Source organism: Hirundo rustica, chromosome 7, assembly GCF_015227805.2.
Source record: "Hirundo rustica isolate bHirRus1 chromosome 7, bHirRus1.pri.v3, whole genome shotgun sequence".
NCBI classification, from domain to species: domain Eukaryota; kingdom Metazoa; phylum Chordata; class Aves; order Passeriformes; family Hirundinidae; genus Hirundo; species Hirundo rustica.
The window spans coordinates 16088207-16101044 of NC_053456.1; the positions used below are offsets into that span (position 1 = coordinate 16088207).

The 12838-nt window shown below is 37.4% G+C and overlaps 1 protein-coding gene across 2 annotated transcripts in view; it reads right to left on the reverse strand.

The window, feature by feature from the left end:
* Nucleotides 1-12838, reverse strand: part of LY75 (lymphocyte antigen 75) — a 45815-nt gene that overhangs the window by 3930 nt on the left and 29047 nt on the right. For both annotated transcript variants that reach the window (XM_040069649.2, XM_040069650.2), the window contains exons 24-34: nt 12477-12606; nt 9884-10110; nt 7990-8158; nt 6678-6839; nt 5637-5759; nt 5007-5201; nt 4423-4643; nt 3182-3356; nt 2509-2676; nt 1176-1298; nt 543-710 (exon numbers count right to left, since the gene is read on the reverse strand). In XM_040069649.2, coding sequence (XP_039925583.1) covers nt 543-710; nt 1176-1298; nt 2509-2676; nt 3182-3356; nt 4423-4643; nt 5007-5201; nt 5637-5759; nt 6678-6839; nt 7990-8158; nt 9884-10110; nt 12477-12606 — 1861 coding nt within the window. The remainder of the gene's footprint in view (nt 1-542; nt 711-1175; nt 1299-2508; nt 2677-3181; nt 3357-4422; nt 4644-5006; nt 5202-5636; nt 5760-6677; nt 6840-7989; nt 8159-9883; nt 10111-12476; nt 12607-12838) is intronic.

Here is a 12838-nt window from a genome sequence, read left to right on the forward strand (position 1 = left end):
AATCAGAAAAACTCCACTGCTTCTCAGGAACTGGCTTGCTTAATGCTCAGTTAACTGCTTGCTTTCCTGTACAAAGCCAAGGACGAGGGAGTAAAGGCCTGAGTCTTTTGCTGGAGCTATGGGGTGACCTTTCCAGAAGCCTCCCTAAGACTGAAAACACAATGTGCAGTATCTGCTTACTCAGCATCTCTTACAAGCAGAACTCTTTCTGATTCCAACTACATAAACTCACCCATGACAGGATACCCTGTGCTAAGAAGCAATAGCAACTACTCTACGCTTTCTGGACATTACAGTTTTCTTCCTTACTCACTGAGTGGATACTGAGAGCCAGGAGAAGTAAATTCCTACTCAGTTTGTCTCTGAATGCATTTTTATGGGTAAACAACAACAAAAGACTCTTGCTTAGGCAGAGGTACTTGATGGGTTCTTTTGTAAATTGCATTTCCATTAATTCAACACAGACTTTATCCAATAAACCAGACATTCCCAAAAAACAATCTCTACAAAATTAAGTCTCTGCTAAAATAATGCTTCCGTACCTAATGGAGCTTTACAAACCACTCTGCTTCGACTACGTGCACAGTCAACTTTGGACCACATGCCAGTTGTGGACAGGATAACACTGCACTTTTCATTGGCTTCTGCAGTTTTATTCTCCCAGTTGACGTATTTAACTAATGAGCCATCCAGCCAGTTCAGGGACCGTCCTGTTGAAAAAAACTTTACTTAGTCTGGATCACCAAAACATCCTGTAATGCTACACAATGTCATTCACAGTCTATTGATTTCTTTACACTGTTAAAAAGAAAAGGGCTGACTATCCATCCCATATATTGAAAGCAGTAAATATGAACACACAACTTTTAGCCACCCCTCTTCTCCAGACCTTTAGCAATTGATGCACTTGCATCATTAGGCAGCAATAGCAGAGGTGGGAAAAATTAATTTAATTAATTGATTGATTTAATTAAGTGATTACCCTAACTGTGCAACAGAAGAGACTTAACTACAATGAAGTCCAAAGTGCTTTAAAATGTTAAATAACAGATTCCAACCTCAAGTACAAGTTACCGTAGGCTACCAACACTACAGAAATGTTCTTACTTGAGAATTTATGCATTTATATTTACAATATGAAACATTCATGCTCATACATTATTGCTACTTCTTACCCTTAAAGCTCTGATCCAGGCCAAGCCATACATTCCTGGTGATGAGATCATGTTCCTTTATGTGTGCACTCACAAATGCATTTTCTTCAGCATCCACTATAGTCAGAAGGGTTGCTGAAGGACCTAAGGGGCAGAGGAAACCAGTCAGAATTGCAACTTACATGATTTTTCATGATGCTGGTACACTGAGTTTTCTGTGGGAACAATTAATATGGGAAAGCATTTGCTGATCTGGACTTGTAAAATTAGTTTAGAATAACCAGCATAATAAAGACATGAACCTCCCGTCTCCTAAAACACAGCATGTTTTACAAGATGGCTTCAGATGTCTGGTTATTCTAGCAGGTTATACAAAATAAAATGCGAGTAAACTCACTGCAGCTGCAGACTACATACATGGAAGATATCAAGAGATACGCCTGTTGAGAATTACTACTCTTGCCCAAGTAATAGGCTTTCAAAAATATAGTTGAACAAAAGCTCAGCATTTTGCCGAGCCAAGTTAACTTCTAAATCAATCCTCCCACTATGCCTCAGTATTTTATGTACAGGAACTAAGGAATAAGAAGGAGGAAAGGGCATGCTAGAGAGCCATGCTCAGAGTACAGCCATCCTCTACAGTTATAAATAAATATAAGCCACATGCTTTCTCTTTCAACTACCAGACCAAATTGGACTCAACAGCAAACTGCATCCATGACTGGGTTTTTCAGATCCTAAATACTGAGTCCAATGTCACGCCACAGATAATTACATAAAAGAAAGCCATGACAGTCACTAACTTCTACGTTACGGTGATTAAAACTTCTGTACATGAAACTGATTAACACTGTCTCTGCAATACAATTCCCCATGTCGCTCAGCAAAGAGAGAAAATCCATTAATTTGACATAAAATTAAGTTTCTTACATGCTTTAATATCTATAACATCCATGTTCTTTGAACCATTTGATAGGTTAGCAAGCTCCTTAACAGCAAATAGCTACAGCAAGGACATAATAAGAAAGCCCTGCCAACAGCACTAACTTGCCATGCAGATAAAATGTTTTCCTCCAAACTGTAAGCATTAAATTTCTGAATCTTCTACAGCTGGCTACCTGCATTTTATCTCCCAATACTGATGTGCCAAACGATCTGTACCATGTTGCAGTATTTTAATAATTTTCATCAGGTGTTCAAAATAAAACTTACTACTGCCTTTCCTAAACTAAAGGAGCATAAAAATCGCAAAGCTGAAGGATAACTAGTGTAAGATTTTAGGTTGTTGGGTTTTATTTCTTCTCAAATAATGGACTTATTACAAGTAGTAAAGTGATAAAGAGTCTAAACCTACTCAGCTTCTGGCAGATTCTCTTAGCCTCTTCCACGTTATACACGGAAAAATTGTAGAACGCCATGTCAAAGGCGTAACAGTGATCCCTGTACTGTTCCCACTGCAGGGAGCCATGGCTCTGCGGGCATCCAGAGGCTCTGCTCGCTTGCTTTGGCTCTAATTTTCTCTCTGCAAAAACAAAGAAATTGTTATTTCTGCTGCAGCAATTTGTGCACAGTCCCTGGAATAACAGGACAGTAAGTATTAATAAGGGCTACTACTCCTCCCAACAACCACTATTCAATTAGCTTACATTCCTTCTTCTTGTGTCATGTACAAATTTATTTTAAAATGATCATAAGACAAATCCCAAAGGCTTGGGAACAACTTTTTATTGCCTTTTTTGTGGGGTTTGACATCTGTTATATACATATTTGATAAGTACTCTGATTTAGAAAAGATACATACATTTGATATTCCTATCACAGGTGATCAAGAAGTAACCAGATTTGATTTAGGTTTTCACCACTGGAATGACAAGAATTTATCTCCCTAAAGTATTAAAAAGCATTTTATCATTCCTGATAGAAAACTCTTCTACGAAGGGAACCACGTGCAGTATTTCAACCTTCATTTCTACTTCTAAATACAACATGTAAAGACAGCTACACAAAACCTTAAAAATAACACTTACTGTTTGGAGGGCTATAGCAAATGGCACCTTCAGCAACATTTGTACATTTTGTACGGTTCCAAAATCCTTTAGTATCCAACAGAACACAGTTCTCAGTAGTATTTGAGTTTTCCAATTCCCAGGGATAGTAGTCGAAGTCACTTCCGTCTGACCATTCAAAATTAGCTTTACTTCCCTAATTAAAGAAAAAATCCGCAACTTTTAAACCATATGTGACTGTGCTTTAAATGTCATCCATCATGAAATAAATCATGTAGCAATATTTGTAGAGTGATAAATTAAAGAGCAGGTGGTCTCATCTAAATTCACAGCAAATAAATGTACAACATAGTTTGCATTCTCTTAACTTAGAAATTTTTATTATTTGTGGGAACGAAGAAAGGACAGCATGTTCGCAAGTTTAAACCTGCAACGCGCCTGTTCTATCCTACGGGGAACATTTAACTTAGTTCCACCCTGCTGTTTCATTTAAGCAATCTGCCTTCCCTGCTATGAACACTTGTGGATACGTTGCAAACTGCTGAATTGTTGAGATGGCCTCAGTGAGTAAAGCTGGGCAGCTCAGCGATGGTTTGCAGCGCTAGCTCCTACTTCAGATACACTGCTGGAAACCCGTGCCAATGAGGAGTCAGTTGGGAGGGACTCACGCACAGGTATGCACAGAAATGACACACCTCCGCAGAGGAGTATTCCTGCCAACTAACTCCTGCCACCAGGTCTGGCAATTAGTGAGGGGAGCAGGGTCAGGGCCACAGGCTTCTGGCTCCATGGTAAAGCAGACAGAGGAAGAAGACCTGCAGCTGTCTCCTGCTATTGCGTTTCCTGGGAGAATGGTCCCTGAACTTACTGAGTGCCAGTTCCTGAACTAGAGAGCCAGTCTGACCTCAACTAAACAGGCTCCACACAGCCTTGTCTGTCTCTCTTTGCTAATGAAATCTGATTCTACAGAGGGCCATAAAGTCTGAAGCCTCTAGGGGTAGCACTGCAAATCACACTTCCTTGTGCTGCAAGGAATGATTTGAGAACATGGTATTATTGTAAACTGTCAGTATTAGGAAGAAGTATCTCAGTGTGCCTACTTTCACCAAAATTTATAATTAACACATAACACAAGGTTGAAAATATACTATATGGAAAAGAGATTCTAAGGAACCGGAAAAAAAAATCAGAAAATATTTTGTATCTTGTCCAAAATATTATTTACAGATCTGTTACTGACTTCCCCAACAGTATATACTTACATCATGAATTGACAACCCAAGCCACAGAGGATAACCATCCCGTTTGACAATATCTTCTAGAAATAGCTGCTCTGATTCACTGTGTACGCTTGCTAAATCACTGTTATTTTGTTGGCACAATCTCAATGCCTCGTACCACGTTAATTTTTTCTGAAGGATCCTGTATGTTCTGTTTCCATGTGGAATACTGTCGGGCAATGGAGGCTTGTGCTGTTGGGGTCCTATTTCAAAGAATAAGAAGATAAGTTAGGTGCATTTCTTTCATGTTACTAGGAAAAATACAGAAAGCATTAAAATCCATCTATATCAGTGTAACTCAAGCATTAAGGTGCTCAGTACAAGCCACTTCCAAGCAAAAGTTTACTTCTGCTACTTGCAACACTGCGTTCAGCAGTTGCTGGATGAGCACAGCAAACACATTTCTCCTGATCAGAGTATTACAGCAGTGATGCACACTGATCAGATGACCCCAGATGCTCAGGACAGCTGTGCCATGTGTTTCACTAGGAGCAAAACCTAAGCCTTATTCAGCAGGAGTCATGATTTAAATTATGACCCTCACCCAACACTCCGATACTACTCACCCCTTTCGATTTTACAGGCGAGAATACTGTACATGTTGTAGTGATTAGCATGCCAACTTTGAGAATAATTATAAATATCCCAAAACCCATCAAGATTTACACCAGCAAAAAAACTGTTCCTCTTTATGATAGGTCTTCCCAGCCTCCAGTTATTGTAAGTCAGATGAGTTTCATCATACCACTTGAGAACTTTATCTGTGGAAAACATTGCATATTTATTAAACCACTGGCATTATGTCTACAAATACCATTTAACTCTGAATATATTAATGATATAAACAGATGTTCGCTTTGGAAAAAACTCTGGGATACTGAAAGTTACTCTAAATCAGTTCCATATCCAATGCTAAATATGTTAGCATTACTCATCCTGGCCATTTTAAGTCCTGCTTTGCAGGCAAATCAAATTTAGACTGAACAGAACATATTGGATCTAATTATCACTCAAACAGAGAGCATGTCAAGTTATTTTCTTCTAGAAGGTAAGTACAAATAGAAATCATTGTTACAGGTTTGCATTCACTTTGACTTTAGTTATAAACTGAAACATGCAAGAAACATGCACTTAATGCTGCAAATTTTGTCTCCAATCCAGTTAATAAGAAAAAAACCCAAACTCTTAAATCTTACCACTGTCATCATAAATCACACCCAGCCAGACCCACAGAGCCAGACCACTGAATGAATGAAGCTGCTCAGTAACAAAGTTATTCTCCTCTTCATCTCGAACATTCAGAACAAATGCTTCAGGGTCTGTTGAGAAATTTGTTTTATATTACTTTCGTACAAATTCACCTTTAAGTTAAAAAATAAACTTTTTTTTTCCTATTTTTGTTAAAAATTTTTACAGATAGGTTAACATCTGTAAAGGCCAGATCTTCATATTATAAACTAATTGAACAGTGCAAAACCAATTTTCAAATGTATTATCAATGGTACTATCCCTAGTTTTGTGGATAAGTGAAAGATTTCAGCTCCAGAGATATTTGTGGATCCTACTGTCACTTCAAGTTGTATGCAGTAAAAATTCTCTGCATAGAACATAAAAATACCAGCAAACTTTCATGATTTGCTTGAACCACCCTAGTAGAGAAACAGTATTAACAAAAGACTGAACTGAAAGAAATTCACAAAAAAATAAAAAAAAATTCTGGCGAGATGAATGTCTGAAGGTTCAATACATGAGGAAAGCTGTTCCTAAGGTTATACACTACTCAGCTGGACAGAAAACGTCCACATGCTTTTCTGTTTATTTACTGTTCACCTAAGTGTTCCACACAGCAAAGCTGGAGGCAGCAGGAAACCAGGAAGATTTAAATGTAAATGTAAAACCAGAATGCTGCCAAGGGTATAACAATTACCCAAACTATTTAAAACTGGCATATTATAACAAAAACCGCAACCAAACACAGCCATATTTCAGAGATCTCAGAGTTCAGTGGTTCCAAGCTGCCTCATTCTTCAACTCTCCTATCCATGCTCTGGCACTTTTTATCAGGGTAGTACAAGGGCAAACAGCATCAGGCAGTGCAACACTACTGCATTACTGCTCCAGCCTTTCTCAGCATTCACTCTCTGCCTGTCACTGCAAGACAGTGACTCAGATCTAACACTCACCTCCCTCGAGCTAATCTAAGTCCAGAAATATCTGCAGTATGACAAAGTACTTACTCATGTTCCTGCATAGATGATGAGCTTCTTGAGGCTTCAGTTCTCTCCATCTATTTTTTGTTATCATAAAAGTGTAACAATTGTTTCTAAATGATATCCAGGGTGTATTTTTAATCTTATGTGGGCACTTCACTTGTGTAACTTGTTCTTTTTCAGTCTTTTCTAAAAAAAAGACAAGACAACATCAGGACAAGAATTACTAATAACACCACCTGACCAGGCACCCCACAAACCACTTTCAGGCACCACTTAAAAACATGTATGACAAATTAAGTTGTCATCCTTTATATGTGGTGTTTTCAGTTTCCTCATGATGGTGTTTTTTTTTAAAGTAACAAAACCAGCAGTAAGCTCTACTAAAGAATACTTGCCAGTTTTCACAGTTATTTTAAATAGGTTTAAAAATAAAATCCCTGCATAAAAGTGCTAAGAGTGTAGGCCAATAACTAAAAGCTCTTATTGCCTCTTGTGAAATGCAGATCACTGTAATAAATAAGCTACTTCACACATCTTAGTGCTATGGCTTTATCTAATACTTGAGGAATGAGAAGGGCTCTTCCTGCAGTTCCCTGGCTTGTAAGCACGAAACAGTTAATGATGTCATAACACTACACTTTACTGGGGCTCAGGATGTACAATGGCTTGTATCCCCCTCACAGAATAAAACAAAACAAAAAAAAATCATAATGGTCTCATAGGGAAGAAGTCTGTGATGATATATCAAAAAAATCTTTTTCTGAAGGATACACAACTAGCACAGCTCTTTCCTGGAAATTAAAAAAACCCCATCCTACTATATCCCTGTCTTGTTATAATTAGTAGATATTTAGAAGGGTTTTGTGAACTTCAGATGATGTTAATTTTCAATTCAGTGTCTACCTTCTACCTTTCTTCTCCATATAGTCATGTACCTTCTCCCTGTAGAAAAATCCCATGTCTGAACAGATTTCAGGAGGTCCAAATATTAAGGTGTAAATAGTACAGATATTTTTATCTTCTCTCACAGGCAAGTGGGAGAGATTAGTATGCAACAATCTTGGAGAAGCAGTGTAAAGATAGAATCAGTCGGCAATAAGGATATTGACCCAATACATCCATGCTGAATTTATTTCTAATGTACAATTAGATTAAGACCAACAGGTGCATGCTTCCCATTTTTAAAACTTTTTTTTTTTTTTTTTTAATGGCATAGAAATCAGAAGAAATGTAAGTTTTAAAAAGTTGTAAATTTGATGTTACAAGCTGAAAACACGGAATACATTTCATAATGAAATAAAGGCCAATTTTTTAAAAATTATGGTAGCATACATACTTTCTGATGCGTAGCAAATAGCACCTCGATTTTCAGAGGAACAGTCAGAAGTTCTCCAGAAGCCATCAGTGTCCAAAAACACACATTCTTCGTTTGTCTCTTCATCATCTTCAGACCAGCGACTAAAACTCACGTGTTTCCCGTCCAGCCAGCCATAGTGTTTTCCACCCTAGCATTATTTAAGCAAAAGGAATGAGCTTACATAGTAAAAAAAAAAAAAAAAAAAAAGTTGCAGTAAATGATAATATATTTACACTGGCTAGGCATTTTCAGTGTCTCTGATGAGAACTGCAATTGCTCCACTGCCCCCACAAGCTGCTTTCCTGCTCACAATACAACAAGCTTTGTCATTTTAAGTTCTGCAGTTGCAAAAATACAAATTAGCTGAATGGCAAATTATCCAAAGGTGATGTTCCACTACTGTACTTAGGGAGGAAGGCCCAACAATGGGATGTCCAAATTGCATCATTTGCGTCTACAAAGCAATGGTGAATATAATCTCCTGGTCTTGGAAAAGTGGTAATAACTGAGAAGAAAGTCCAGTCTCTGTTACTCCATACTGAGTTGAAAGTAATCTATTAAATATTTAATTGATTTAATACATCAGATGTGTTCCTGCCCTGGAGGATGCAGGAAGAAAAAACCCACAAACAAGCAGCATGCTATCCTTTAGAACTCTTATATTTGAAAGCCTTCGGGAAATCCCTCCACTGTTGTGGAATTTATCTTTTATCTCTATTTTGTGTCTGATTTCAGCACTGGAGTAACAGGTTCTATTGACCAGTTGCATTATAATTTCCTTTCACGTGACATTTTAATTGTGCCCGAAATAAATCAATTGATCATCACTTACAGATAAAAAAGACAGGAAAATAGGTTGTCTGGTTTCCTCATTTTCACTAAGATTAAACTGTTATTTCCTTAAAAATTTTAAAAATATTCTCCATAAAGTATATACTCCAATTTCTGTTTTCCCCTACTTTGCTAAAGTATTCAGTAGCCCAGAACTGACAACAGAGGAACATAACAGCCCAGTGCTGAGGGAGCACCACCATACTTTGTAGGTAAGGCAGCTCTAAAAGAATTCTAACTTTTTTCTTGCAATTATCTCTACACTTATATGCTTGACAAAAAAGATAAACCTTGTCAGCAAGTCCAAGCCATCCCATTAAAAGCTGAGACAGCTATCAATCCACAATAAAAATTTCAAGAGGTCCTCCAGCTAATAAAGATAAAAGCAGCACTTCCTGCATTATTTCAAAATTTTTTGACCAAAAAATCCCCCCAAAAAACAAAACAAACAAACAAACAAACAAACAACAATAAAAAAAACAAACCAAAAACTCCAAAACCATAGGGAGAAAGAAAAACCCACTAACCTGTCTCAGAGATGCCTCCCTCAAACTCAAAGCATGGGCTCAAATAACACACAGAAACAACACAATCTAAGTTAAACTTCACAAATATATTTCCACAAGTATTCAATGATTCATTTTGAATTTTATTTGCCACTTCTAGTTTCTCCCTTCCAAAACAGATTTTTGGGCCATCTTTCTAGAGTGGTACTGGGAACAGTGGTGATGATATTAAATGGCAACACTCATTACTAATTTGTAAACAAAAGAGATATCAGTAATCTATGTTGCTGCCACCCTATAATATATTCCCTTCATCATCAGTCTGTTAAAAGAATTTTATCATCATCATCAATTCATCCAGTGGAGTTCAAGAATATGTAATTTGGTTTAAAATATTTGAGACACTCCAGATGGTTATCCCTAAATGAAAAGAGCCCAGAAAGTAATTTGTCACTGCATTTCTTTAACTCAGGTTTTGTTTTAAGCAACTGTAAAAATTACTGTAAGCCACAGTCTGAGGAAAAACCAGAACTTACATCTCTGCTGAAGAGTCCAGTCCAGAGTGGGTAATTATGAAGAGCAGCCTGAACAGCAAGAAAAGCCTGCTGGAACTGATCTGTGATGCTAACCAGCTGCATCTTGTTATTTATGCACGCAGCCATTGCATCATTCCAGGTCAAATTCTTCAGAATTAACATGTATTGAACATTTTGATAGCTCAATGTTTCATTAATGACTTGCTCTGTCTGGTTATCAGCAGTTCCTATACATAAGAAAAAAATCCAGTAATTAGGTAGTTAAATACTGCAATGTATTTTAAACTCCCAATCTCTCTGTAACAATCAGAAAAATCTGTGTGACTACACTTGGGAAAAAAAAAAAAGAAATCTTAGATAGCAGATTATGCTGATAATTATTGTTAGAAGCAAATGACTTTGATACCTTAGATAGAAAAATATATATTAAAAATATTATTTTTAGGCAATGTATTATTAAATATCTCTTTATCAATTTAGGTTCACATATTTTTATGTTATTTTTAACTAACTGCTAAATAATTTATTGAATTAAAAACATATTCTATAACTTTAATTAAACACAAATGTAAGAGAGCAAGTGCTCTCTGCTGTAATATAGCAACAGCTGAACTTGACTCATTTATCTCTGCGGAGCCTGTGGATTTATGCCTACACAAATCTGATGGGCCACACAACCTGTCTATGCAAATCTTGGTACAGTACAGACCCAGAACTCCTCACTGCCGTCCATGAATACAGTCAGAACTGTTTTCACCTCCACTTAACTAATTGCAGAAAATCCAGCTTGCACAGGGAGGGATATAATTCACTATTTGTGCTTAGAGCACGGAGTGTTATCACAGTTACCAGCACCACACCTGAAGGCACACAGCTCAGTGATGCATGGCTACTGCAGTTAATAGAAAATGCAAATACTCCTGTGGGTGGTAAGGTTAAGCATACAGATGGTAACCCCAAAAGCTTTATACACAACCAAAAATAAATTCATTCTGCAAAAGGCAGAACCCTCCTGATATTTAAAATATTTGAAGTAGAAAAAGGCTTACAAGGGGTGAGGGGAAGCATTACTCTATAAATAACAGTATATAAATGGCTGATTGATATGCTGACAGGGCCATTTTCCAAAACACAAGATGACAGAAACACAATAATAATTTGATATTTACAGCTTTCAATAGATCAGAAAACTGACAAGGCTCAAACAGATTGTTTCAAGTGGTTTCTGTCTGCTGCCAAATGCTTTCACTTAGTAAACAGCTACAAAAGAGAACCATGGAACCCAGGGTGCCATCACACAACAAAGGGTACCAAATTGGAAACAAGGCAGTGAGTAAAATGTTCACTTCTGAAAAATAATTGCTGATGATTACCATCTCAAGAAATTCTGCAAATCACAATCATGCCAAGATTTCCAATGAAGATGAATCGTCTTTTTCCCAGTGATAAAGCCCTAGACAATTTGGACTCTCTCACAACTGACCCTACAACCTATTGAGGTCCCTCCCAACCCAAACTATCCTTAGATCCCTAACCAGACCACAGCAGGACACATTCTCTGTCAGTCCAAAAACCTTCCTCATTACACCTTCTACAGCTGTGGCAAAGAAACATTGAGTATTTAGTCACGCCTGACTAGTAAGAGATTGATATAAACAGATACATTGTCAACCTCCAATTCATAAGTCTCCTTTTCACACTTTTCAATCTAGACTTCTAATCCTAACACTTAAATTTTCTGGAGCATTTGGCACTGAGTAAAGAAGATTTTGTATGTTAAATGGAGGTGGGGGCATGGGAGGTGGAAATCTCTGCCTATTTGAGAATGAAGAAGGTGGGCGTAGGCTTGGGTGTTTTGTACAACTAGGTTTCTTTGTGTTGGATTTTTTTTTTTAGAAGATAGTATGTTCATCACTTAAAAGGATTATTTATATAAAGGAACTTACAGAGAAGTGACTATGCTGAACATTAGCCCATAGCAGTAATCAAATACACATAATAACTATATGTGTTTGATCTTATTCCAGTAATTCATATTGGCCAACCCACATGGGTACATCTGAATATTATTTTTAGTTCAGATTAAAAAATCCCACTCACACCAACTCTCAAGTTTTCTCTGGGGAGAGACCAACTTCAGCATTAAGAGTCTATGATATTTTATATTCTCACAGAACTAAAAGACAGAGGATGCATTTAAGGAGGATATAAATATCATGAGATTCCTTCCTAGGGCTTCTCATTTCCATAGTTCTGAAAAGGAAAAAGGAGTCACTTGTTCCACCCCTCAGCGTACATGACCTCTATACCCACAGAACAATAAAGACCCATCTGCTAAAGTATAATTCCACTGAAACCTCAGTCTCTCAGGAAAACAGATTCTCCCTGAACTGGGCTATGAAAAAACAATAGGGAAAATTCTGAAAAGCTGACAAAACACTCCTCTACGCTCTCCTTTTCGAAAATTTACCTGCTTAGTCTCTACAAGAATCTTGCTCTTCAACTGAAATCATTTACATGCATTAAAGTCTCCTGGCACATGCAGCTTAAGTTTATACTCTGGCTGCAATTTATTTTGACTCTTCAGACTTACCTACAGACCGCTGGCATATACCCAAGAAGTGCCTGTCAGCACAAGCAGTGAAATTCCACGTTCCAACATATTGTGATTTGGGATCATTGAGGATTACACCGCACTGATTGTTAAACTCTTCATCAAAAAGCTGAGAAACAGAAATATCCTTATCAGACTCAAATAAGGTATAAACATATTTGTGTAGAGGTGAAGTAACACGAGCCTAGGAGAACCCCAGCTGTCTGAACTTGTCTAAGAAGTTTCAAAGGAGTGGTGCAATACAGCTTACCTGTTTTACAAACACTGCCAGGTGCCTGGACTCAGAGTTTTCCTAAGCTAAATACACTTCAGAAGTTGTCGCCCAAGTAAAGATAAATAGA